General features: G+C 38.3%; 1 protein-coding gene across 2 annotated transcripts; it reads right to left on the bottom strand.

Annotated features, from left to right (window-relative positions):
• Positions 1-331: 331 nt before the first annotated feature.
• Positions 332-10,282, bottom strand: SPIC (Spi-C transcription factor; the record flags this gene model as incomplete). 2 transcript variants are annotated; one of them, XM_082064050.1, is made up of 6 exons in its annotated part: positions 332-2,230; positions 5,307-5,415; positions 6,351-6,463; positions 8,079-8,172; positions 8,795-8,821; positions 10,214-10,282. In XM_082064050.1, 5 exons carry the CDS (start codon positions 8,795-8,797, stop codon positions 1,803-1,805), a joined length of 747 nt encoding a protein of 248 aa, XP_081920176.1. In that variant the 3' UTR covers positions 332-1,802. The 2 variants fall into 2 exon arrangements, with proteins under 2 accessions (XP_081920176.1, XP_081920175.1); XM_082064049.1 differs by lacking the exons at positions 8,795-8,821; positions 10,214-10,282 and having other exon boundaries at positions 8,079-8,184.
• Positions 10,283-11,994: the final 1,712 nt, after the last annotated feature.

Genomic DNA, 11,994 nt, shown 5'->3' with positions numbered 1-11,994 from the left:
CTGAGGAAGGTGAATCTAAACATATTGATAAGGTAAGCATTTTACACAAAGCAGACTCTTAACCTAGTGTATGTTATCAACCTTATAAATAACATGAAATCAGTGTGCGATGGGTGACAGCTGGGCAGTAACTAAACTGTGCAGTTTCTTGGCAAATTTCTGTAAATTATGACATTCAAAATGTTACATTTACATATGTGCTCTCATAGTGAAGGCATCCCAAGTGAAAGACCTCAGTCCTTTGTAAGAGTTAAACTCTCAGTGTGTTCAATGCTACAGCAGGATCGAGATTCAGTTCTATAAGACCAGATGCATTCTTGTGTCTATTTTGTAGTAGCATTTACATTTTACAGGACATTATACTCGAAATATTAACAACACAGTTACGACTTTCTTACTTTGGTAGATGTTTACTAAATTAAAACTTGGGTCTGTCTGGTTTCAGTGCTATTTAACATGCTTCAGATTTCTAAGAGTATGCATCTTCCATCTTACCAAAGCGCTAACTCAAACCCTTGAGCAGAGTGTGTTGCATTGCATCTATTACATAAAACTATATCCCTGTACAAGTAAGTAGGAGTTAGACCAAGGAGCAACTATAAAAGTCAGTGAATTCCATCAAACATATCAGGCCACTATTTAAACCTTTCCACAGAAATTAATTTTCTCTTTATTAATATCCAAGCCTGTACCCACTTGAAGTAAAATGCAGAATTTGGAATTGAATGCAGTTGAATATAAGTATTTTGGCACAGCAGCCTACTCATACGATGATACAAGTTGATCAGCTAACAGAAGTATAAGAAAAAGTGGGTTTATAGGTATCGTCCTGGCATAAGGGTCTAGTACTCTCTTTTTACCTAGATTTAGTCCTTCTTCCCCATAAAGAGAGCATAAAATCACTGAGCCTTTCAGCTACATTCCCATGTAGGAAAAGAGCTGGAGAAGTGAAGTTGTACACATGTGCCTAAAGTTATAACTTCAAAAGATGTTATAAATAACAAAGCTATATTTGTTAGGTGAGTACAGAACTGATGGATAAAAGTGAAGCTTCTCATATTAGTGGGGGAAGAACTGTAAATAACTTCATGAAAAGCATAATCCTTTACTAACCCTCTCATGGTATAGTCACTTTCCCAATTAATCCACTGCCAACACTGAAATGTGCACCTGACAATGCTAATACCATGTGTCAGGATCTGTCCTAAGATATGTTAATTTAAGTGATTAAGGATTAACAGCTTGGCCAACAGGTGCACCTTCATGTGGACCCTATTGTTCAGCCAGGCATTCACTCACAAAATGTCTCTTAACTAAGAACATTTATGAAAAAAGCAGACAGCAGCTTCATGCAGTTGATGAATCTCTTCCCATTCTAATTCACATGCACCCAGCTCACAGGGACCATGTGTGCTATAGTACAACAGCATATAAATTCTGACTGGAAATGTTGAGGACATGCATAAAACTTCGCATGAGTGTTGTCAGGATGGGATCTTTGATGTCCACTAACAGACAAAAGCCTTAATCTGATTTTAGGTATACCAGCTTGAATCTGAAGTGATTCTTCTGATTGATGTCATGGAGAATAGCACATGCCTTACAACTGCTGGTTTTCTTCAATAGTGAATGACCATTTATCATTAACTTCAAAAGGAACAAAACTAGGCCAACACAATTTTCAAAACCCATCTTTTGGTGTGTTTGTATGAAATCTTCAAGGAAAAGCTATGTACAGAGAAGAGTTCCTGTGCTGGGAAGTATTATGAGCTAACAAAGGCCTGTTTATGTGAAAGACACATCTAGCTGTTAGCATGCTGTACTGCATAACCATTGTTATACATGTAATTATTGTAACTGATCCACTCATCTGCACACTGATATTCTTGATTAGACTGAATGTACGGATGATAAACTGTTTCTTTTCCCAAGAAATAAGATGGAGCAAGTCTCTGTAAAACAACAGCACTGAACTGGTATGTCAGCTTCCTTCGTATTTTTATGATTTCACCTGTTCTTCCATAATTCCTCAGTGCTCTGGCCATTTTCTGATATGTCATGATCTTGCGATTTCCCTTTCTTTCTCCCCACAGCTCTGCAAGTTTCTCTTTGTTTTTGGAGACAAATTGGAAGACTCCATTGGGCTTATCCACCCATTGGATGCAGTTCGCCATAGCTGGATCATACAGAGACTCATGAAGGTACTCAAACAGTCGAAGTTTTTTTCTACCTATTAAGAAATAAAGTATAGAAGGTCAGAACAGAACTCATACCTGTTTTAAAAGGTGATCAGTTGTTTTTTTCCTGGAAAGGATCTTACAAGCAAAAGCATAGTTAAACCTGATACCCCATCACAAATTAAAAGATCAGTATAAACTATTCAATGGAAGACCAGCAACAGCAAATGGGATGATAGTTCTGAAACATGTACAGATATGTGACGACAGAAAGGGATTATCATTAGAGTTCCAAGAGCGGGTTATTTGGGGATGTGCAGAAGTGTCAACTTGCATTCCCATGCAGAATAAAGCAAGTTCAGTACTGCAATATTTGTCAGTTAACTAAGAACTTCTCCCCACAGGCTCAGCTCTCAAACATAAGTTTACCAGTGAGGTTTATTTAGTTCCACTTAAGTCTTGTGGATCCCTCTCTCTGAAGTACTTCTAGTTCCTTTCACAAAGCCAAGGGTAAACAAGAAGCTGCCACAAGGAGGAAGAATTGAAGATTATGAGACAAAGAGGAACATTTGCAGAACAGGGGAGTCTTCCCATCATGCAGAAGAATGGCTTCCACTTGGACCAAAGTGGAAACGAGCAGCTGCATCTAAAGTTCATAAAATTTTGTCTTGTGTGTCTATTTTAAACTAGGAACAGGGGAAAAGTGACAGTTGCTAAGGAACACTGAGGTCAAGCCAAGACATCTGGTAGGGATGACAGTGATTCTGCATCTGGTGGTGAGGAAAGAGGAGAGAAGTGACAGACCAGGAGGAAGAAGAGCCTAAAATCAGAGGTACTTTCCAAAAAATTAATTTCATTATCTAAATAAAAATTAGCCTGTGACTAGAAGTATATATTCTACTAGAAATACATGCAGTATTATAAGATGAGAAGCTTAAAGTCATCCAGTGCAGGATGCTGCCTGGTCACAGTAAACGTCTTAGAAGGTGGCATCCTTAGGTCCCCTCCAACCTGAATTATCCTATAAAACTATGAACCTATGGTAGAACAAATAAGATGAGGGGAAAATCCAGCACCTACTGCAGACTGAGTCTCTGCTGGAAAACGATAGTGTAGCCATGTCTGTAGCAGCATCTGATTTCATGCTCTCTGTCCTCTTAGTTCAGCTGCCATTTCTGCCCAAGCTTTTATTTCTAGACACATCATCTCTAGCTAATGTCTTGGTTTGAGAGGGCTCATTGGCTCTTTTGTGTTAATGCAGCTGTGTTTCTAGAACCTAACTTTTATCTCCAAAGTGCTATACAATGCGGATGCTCCAGTTTGAGCTGAGCTTAGTTCACAGATCTTTGTACTGCACCTCATGGCATAAGCTAGTGGCATTTGTTACCAGGCCCTAAAAATCAGTCTAAGACATCAGGCTGGTGTCTTCAAGTTTCTTATGTGGTCACTGGAGAGAGGCAGGTTCCTCCAGAAGGCATTTCAGGGCATCTGCATTAGATTTCTGTGCTGACTTGTCTTGAGGCACCCTAATTCTCTCTGGATGTGTCTTGTTCAACTGCATTTCTGAAGTACCTCTCTCAATTGTCTCCACTCATGGAGCTTTAGTTTAAATCATGGAATGGTCTTGATGTGCGTGAACTGGTCCCTTTTCAGAGGAAACCAAACTCAAAGATGCTTTCCAGAGGCATATCTAAGTCACTACAGCTTTCAGAACTTGAGGCCAGCCTAGAGATTGACCAAAATAAATCCCTGTGAAACACTTTAAACACAGACTTTGAGTCCTCAGTACTGATTGCTTCATCTACAAATCTATTCCTAAAAGGCCACACTATTTGCTAGTGTACAGAAAACTTATTATGTCTCAGTAAAAACCCAAGAGGACTAAATTTATTTAGGTATAGTGGAAACAGTCCCCCAAATCACAGTTTCTGGCAGGAACATCTCCATGGACACAAAGAAAACCCATAGGAGGACACAAAAAAACCTCAATTAAGAATAGTCGGTCTTTCTGAAACTATATGTAGTATGGCCTTCTGGAAAAGGAGATGGAAAACAACATAGAAGAAAGATGAAATAGGAAATTAAGTTCAACAGAGCAGTAACAACTGAAGGTGAACTCAGATACTGACATGTAAAATTCCCTGGTGCAATACTGGGTAAGACATATAAAAGCAACATTTTTTGATTGGAAGACTTTCATTTGCAATGGTGAATTTCAGGCACTAGAAGTAGAGAACTTAAAAGGAGAGGCTACTCTTCTCCTTATCCCAAAGAATTTGTAGTAGTAGTAGTAGTAGTAGTAGTAATAGTAGTAACTATTAAGCAACAGAAACCACAGTGTTCAACATCAATGGGAAGACATGATACCAAAAACTGACACCATATGGTTAAAGTTGAGAGAAGGGGATTTCAAAAAGCAGTAAAACCAGGAAGCTACTTGAAAAAACCCCACAAGCAAAACAGTTCAGGGTGGAAGCCATAGAAATCTCATTTAGCAAAGTCACAGAAAGGATGCTGAGTATGAAGGAAAGGCTAAATAATGAATGCAATAAACAAATGAAGTGCTGGAATGACCAATGTAAGCCAACCTATTCTTTGCAAAACAGATATGCACTCAAGTAAACTCAAACAAAAGGAGTACAACGCAAATTTTTAACTATAAAAGTGCACATTGGAAGCGACAAAAGCTAAGAAGTAATTTGAACGGTAAACAAAGGAAGGTGTAACATCAGGTGCAAAAAAAAAATCCACATATGTGAAAAACATTCAAGAAAACCGCTCCTTATTGAACGACATGAAATAAAGTAAGTTATTAAAGTGGATAAAGATGTTGCTGGTAGATTGATTTACTTTGCATCAGACTTCATCCAAGATGATTTGGAGTGAAACACATTTCAGATTTGTTTCTCCATGTACTAATCAAGATGTTAACAGATTTATCTTACCTTATAAGATTTATCAGATAGGAACTGAATGTTGGCAGTTGTATTCTAGTTACTATTAAATGTTATTTTTTTCTGTTAAAAGTACAAGGAAAAAAAAAACTAGGAAAAAGAAAAACCATGATTTGCCAAGGGATTTTTTTAAACTTACACAAGGTACACATCAAGACATGCTCTTTCTACACACCTTTCCCTGTTTTTGGCTGGCCAGCAGCAGCATGCATCACTTGGCTTTCTGGCGTATTCTGCAGTGTATGGTAGGCAGTCTCTTCTGCATAAAAATCCACTGCACTGTTCTTCAAAAATGAAGACAATGAAGAGTTACTAATAGCATACATTCTCTGAGGAAAAATAAACTTGCAGTAATTAATTGCCTGGAGCCACAAAATGGAACCTTTCTTCACCTCACCCATGGAAGACCTTTTTCGGCCACGAAGGCATGAAGTGTATTGTACCAGTAACAAGCAGGACTAATTTATGTCTACTGGGAAGGACTGCCCACCAGGGGAGAAATTCGGAGGGAAAACACAGTAATTGCCTCACCCTGGACCTTCAGCCCTTCTGATGGAAGCAGAGGAGGAACAGTGGATTCTGTTTCCAGAGCTGGTAAAAGACAAGGGCCATACAGGCAGTGGCTCCTGTCTACTCTGTAGTTCCTGCGCCACGTTGTTGCTAATCTGCTGGTTGAAAATGGGCTTTTGTGGAATCTGTTTACCTCCAGCTATCTCCCCTGCAATATTCATTCTCCATCACTCCTGGAGGCCAGGGTTTTTAAGAATGGACATGGACTCTGCAGGCTGAAGATGAGCTCAGAGTCCAAATAGTGCTGGTCTATCCAGCACTCTTAAAGCAAAATGCTGCAGAAGAAATCAAAGGCGGAGTACTTTCTCACAGCAGCAGAAGCAATGCAGAGGCTGGAAGTTGTTCTCTGCCTGTTCCCAGGTAACAGAGAGAAGCTCTTTTTCCTATAGTACTGGTAGGTTTGTTTGTTAGTCATCATGTTATACGATGAACCACAGAAGAGCACTAGAGGCAAACAGCTAAGATGAAGCCTAAAAAGAGACTATTAAACAAGTTTTGCAAATGTTTCTCAAGCCAATTTAAGCTTAATCATCCCTGCCCAGACAGAATTTCTGTTAGAGTTAGCATAATGATTTGTATCAGAAATCACAAATGGGCAGCCAGTTTTCCATATCTCTCTGACTTTGTTATTAGTAATCTGTTCACTTACAACCACATTTCTCCAGCTGTACCCTGGGTCCTCTGTAGATGGTGCTGCAGAGTAGCTGGGACTCGCTCGGAGGTGATGGTGATGGTTGATCACAGTCAGGCAGTTCTTATATCCTGAGGATCAGGAGGATGAAGCAAACACTGAGTGAGTAATGAGATCAGAAGAAGGAGAAAAAACACAGTGGCAAACAATCTAATATGCTGCTGGATTTATCAAAAAGCATTTATCCTATGGCTGCCTTCTAGATGATAAAGTCTCTAGTGCCAAGATGTTTCATATCAGCAGGTTATCCAGCATAATCTGTACTGTTACTGCTAATAACACTCTCGGGCTGGTTTTGTTTGTCTTCATGACGAAAAGCAATATTTTTTAAGATAAAATGTCAGATATTTCATAGCATCATTAAATAGTTTGTTTAATAGAAAAAGGAGGGCCAAACAGATCACCAAACATAATGAATGAGATAATTATAGACTACTATAATACACGTATTAGAAAAGAAAAGAGAATGTCATGCAGTTCTTCTGCAGGCCGTTAGTACAATGCAAGTCAGAGTTTCCAACTGTGAATGAAGTGAATGAGCATCAGAGCATCTTCAGTGCCTAAAGGAATGACATGGAAGGAACCCAAGACCTTAGGGTGTTGGAAAGAAGCAGAGGACAACACCAAACTGAGACACTTGGAATGAATTATGCACCACAGGTGGTCTGTGGGACATACTAAACACTGAGTTGCAAGTGTTTAATACCCCTCTCCATTGGCCCTTACAATAGATACAGGCAAGAACATTGCAGGACATTATTTGTAGTGGGTCATTCAACATCTGTAAATTACCAGTGCAGAGGAGCCAACAATTTACTTACAACAGCTGAAGTTGTGGCCCAACTGATCTTATTTACATTTCAGTATATAATAGACAACATGTAAATAAACTTCCTTGTATGAAATGCATTCCACACAGAAGACAGTAGACACTTTGTTCTGGACATAGAGGGTTTGTGATGTACCCTCCTATTTTCCCTTCCTTCCACTTCTATTTGCAATGTATTATAAAAACACCAAACACATCTTTCAAATTTTGTAGCAATGTAATTGCCAAAACCTTGCCTCAAGTAGAACAATTTACAGCTTGACTGTATTTTAAGTTTGCAAAGTAGAAAATTCTTGAAACCAAGAAAAACACTTTTCTACCAACTCTCCAGACTCAAGCTATCATTTCTGCATAAAAAACCTGAAAATTTGTATTTTAATGTTAAAAATTAATTGTGGAAATTAATTTCACCTGTCGTATTCTTGGTTTTGGTTTTTTGGTTTTTTTTTTGGTACTGGAATTCATTTTTATATGAATTTATTCACAGCATAACAGAAGGACATTTTTCAATTAAAACATTAAAGCTGGAAAGTGGCTGTTGTACTACGGTCATACATCACCTGATGATAGAAAATCTGAGCTCAATGCACCCAGAATAATACTAGGGGGAAGTTTAAGAGGGACTGTCAGACAGTTTCCCTGTGCTGTGACAAGGAGGATGCACACTACACTGAGCAGTGCTAACAGAGAGGTGGAATCCCTCCGAATATTCTTCCACCTTTCCATTCTCCCAGCATACCACCCTGCTGCCCATTAATTTACCTCAAGGAAATTACTGTCCCACCTATGTGCTTCAAGACGTACCTTCCTGTAAGAATACAAAGTGGTAAATTAAATGGAATAATGGTCTTTTTTACCTGGTGAATACTGCATTTCTCTGTCAGAGTGCTGCTGCAGTACTTCTAGTGCATCTTCGAAAGCCTGGCCCAGTACGTCTTGATCAGGAAAACTCTGCAAGGACATTATTCTGTCAGGAGCCAGAAAAGACCAGGCTGGTTCTTTCACATTGTCAGTTGGAAAATCCCAAATAAATACAGTGATTACATAGAATATACATCCTCCTGGAATATGTATTTTGCAGGCACTGAGGCATTACCATCATCGGTTACTATTGTGAGAAAGTTCTCACTCCTTTGAGTCTCTTTGGGGTCAGTGGGACAACTCACATGGGTAACATTACTCTCTCATGCAAATGTTTCAAGGTTCATTTCCTTAATTTGCAGCAGAAGTTTACATAAAGGGTGTTACTGCTATTGGAGTGTTTTATAGTATGTAATACAGAGGCATGTATCACTTGTGTAACATGATTTACGAAGCCAAAGTTATCATTCAATAACATTGACATGACAAAAATTATTACATACAAGATATGAAGAGGTTATGCAGACAAAATGCTATACTATGCCAATACAAGAAACCAAATGTGAATTTTCAGAAAACTGTTTATTATAATTTTAGAACACCTTGTTCTAAAACAATAAAAAATGCCCCCAGATCTGACTTTGCGTAAGAGTTTCTGTAGCATATTTAAAGTGCTCAATAATGAAAGATAATAAAGGCGTTGTAGACTTACCATTATTTAGGTATAAAAACTTGAATCCTGTTTAAAATAAACAACATTTTAAAGATTGTGTATTTCAAAATAAACAATAATTCTCTTAGTATAAATTTAACCAAATGAAATAAAATATATTTAATAACACAGATACAAATAATTTAGGATTAGGAAGTGGTATTTTAATGAAATTTAATACTTGCAACATTGGATTTTGTGAGGGTTTTGTTGTTGTTGTTGCTTTTGTGTGGGATTTTTTTTGTAATTAATACTATTTTTCATTACTAAAGTTTCCAGTTTCATTAATACTGCACAACTACTAATTTCTCAAACAAAATACTGACCTGAATTAAATGCAAGTGTTTAAATCCCTTTAGTTTGCAGACATAGTTGAAACAAGCTTAAGGGTTTTCATAATTAGCATATGACTGTGTATGATTATGTGTAAATTTGCAGATTAATTGTGCGTTCCAGAAACAAATTTGATTGTTTGATAAACAGTGAAATTAGACACATTTTCAGCCAGTTTAACATAGATTATAGATTATACTTTATACACCACATTACTCAGAAACAATTCCTTATACCTCTGTTTTTTCATATTTGTTACAGATTACAATAATTAGGTTTTGTTGCCTTGCAGTTTTTTTTCCTGTTCTCTTCTGCATTATTATTCCAAAATTGTAAATATAATAATCAAGTCATCAGTATTTTACTCATTAAAGATTTGATTACAATCTCTTGAAAATACTGGACATTTTGGCAATGATTTCAGCAGACGGAAGATTGGTCTCTGTGTGATGTTTTAAAATGCAAAGTGGAGACAAGATATATAAATGTAAACAAGAAAGAATTTTATCCAAGACTCACAATGAATGTTCTAACCTGGTAATTATGCCTCAGATAAGCATGTTATAAAGTACTGTCAAAATTTCTAGAAGTTTTTTTTTAAATCTTGATGATCAAGCACATATAGTGAAATCCTGATGATTTAGTAAATTGACCTCATTGAAGTCAATGGGCTTTTTCTCTTTGACCTCAGTGCAGCCAGTGTTTTGAGAAACTGATCTAATTTTATCCTAAAACCAGAATGGGTTTCATTAATCCTTTAGCTGCAATGGTGGCCACATATTCTGGGGATATAGAGCTGTAGAAACTAAAGACATGAATGTCCTTTGTAAGGATCCTCATGCAGTGTTCCCCTAATTTTAGATAATTCACTTTCCTTAAATTGCTTTTGTTTAATTCAAACTCCAAACCGATACTTGGTCACCTTGAGAGAACATTTGCAGTCACTGTTGATGCCTTACAAAGCCTAAAAACAACAAGTATCATCAAGGTACTGTTGAATGGTCTTACCATTTGCACAGCTGAATTCATACCAAAAAAGAAAAAATCACACCTTAAGTAAGTTTAAAAAGTAGTCTGGACACTTACCTACAATTTCAGCTCCACACACAACACAAGAATCTGTTCGATTTCATAAATAAATGAAAGACTGAGTTCCCACAACAATGGGCTGGCAAAGGGGCTGCATTAAATAGCTGATTTTAGGGAAGTGTTTTGGCTAGGGATTTTTTGAAGAGTAAAGGTATAGCACACTGCTAGCATGGCCCTTCATTCTGCACAAAAGAAGGGCGATTTGGACTGATATAAAATAAAATTAAATGTTGTAATATTGTCCAAGACTTGCAGATTCTAGGCCACTGGGAGAGATTCCTTTTGGTTTATAGCACATCTTGTCACCAACATGGTATCTCTAAGGCAAAAACCTCCATCCATCACCTGTCTCACATAGACTGCAGTGGACCTTGAGGTTTTATTTCAACCTCTTGCTTAGCTCAGTGTAAGAAGCAGACCAAACTAGACCCCAAACTAAGTGTTTCAGGGAATTTCAGAACTCTGCTTCAAAGCTCATGTTTGTAGCCCTGGCCCAGCTCTGAAGCATTTACTGAAGTATTCAGTAAAGATTCAGACAAGCTGTAGTTGCTGATTTGTCACACACTTTCTGAGCAGCTATAAGCCATGATGCTGCATCCTATAGGATGAGGACTCTATGTTTTTAGTACAGAACTTCTTATTGCTTCTCTGCCCTGGTTCTTTGCATACAAGACTTGCAAAGTCGCATTTTACAAAATTTCCTCACCATTTTCCTGTAGAATTAGCTCTTACAATATTTATATACACTACCTCAACCAAAAGCAATAGTAAAGAACTAGCCTGGCTATGAATGCTGAGTGGAAGTCATCTGAAGCCAATGTTAAGATCAACCACTATCTGCTGGTTTCAGATGCAAGCTGCCTTTTCAAAATTTGCACCACAAAGCTTCAGAATATTGTGTGTGTGTGTGTGTGTGTGCGTGTGTGTGTGTGTGAAGTATTTTAATACAGGTATGTGGTTTTCTGAACTACAAGTTCCACTTTGTAGGACTTCTCTGGATGATTTGGGCTTATAAGGGAAAATTAACTGGTCACTGTGCTCTTAAATCATAAAAATGTGAAACAGCACTGGATTTCAGGTCAAAATATGCTTACACAATTAACTTCTTTACTTAGCAACATGGAAAAGCATGGATTTCATGGTTCAGTTCTTTTCTGAAGTAGAAGTATGTATCAGATTCAAAATTGTGAATGAGCTTCAAGATCCCTCCTGGGTTCCTTCCTGATAAATGATGTGCTAATAGATCCTCTGATGATGCAATCTGACCTGCCTACTGCAACATCTCCACCTGCAGCTGGGCAGTCACTGTTCTGCCCTCCTGTGCTCCCCACTCATCCTGGCCATGAAACTGCAGGGGTGGCCCATGCGGAGGAGGTCAGGAATGTCCCGTGCTAGTCACAGCTGATTCCAGACGGCTCTGCAAGGGACCCACCACCTGTGAAAGTGGAGCCCATCAGCCATGTGTGCGGCACCTTTGTGAAAATATACTGAGGAAAGGGCAGAAAATTCCAAAGGTGAAGAGACAAACCTGAGAGCAAACGCAAAAGCAACTAGGAGACAATAAGGGAATAAGTGGACAAGGATGGGAACAAGGGGATGAGGGGACAACAAGGTCAGAGGAGTTGGAGGTGCTCCATGACTGAGAAGATGCCTCCCCAAAGAGATTGTGGCCCACAGAGGGACCATGCTGGAGCAGAGGTAATGAGTAAGAAGAAAGCAGCTGCAGAAGGAAAATGGTGAGAAACAGGAGAATCAGAGAAAAAATGCTACAACCTGGC

This window comes from Streptopelia decaocto (genome assembly GCF_964273445.1).
Source record: "Streptopelia decaocto genome assembly, chromosome: 1".
Classification (NCBI taxonomy): domain Eukaryota; kingdom Metazoa; phylum Chordata; class Aves; order Columbiformes; family Columbidae; genus Streptopelia; species Streptopelia decaocto.
This window is presented reverse-complemented; position numbering and strand designations above follow the sequence as displayed.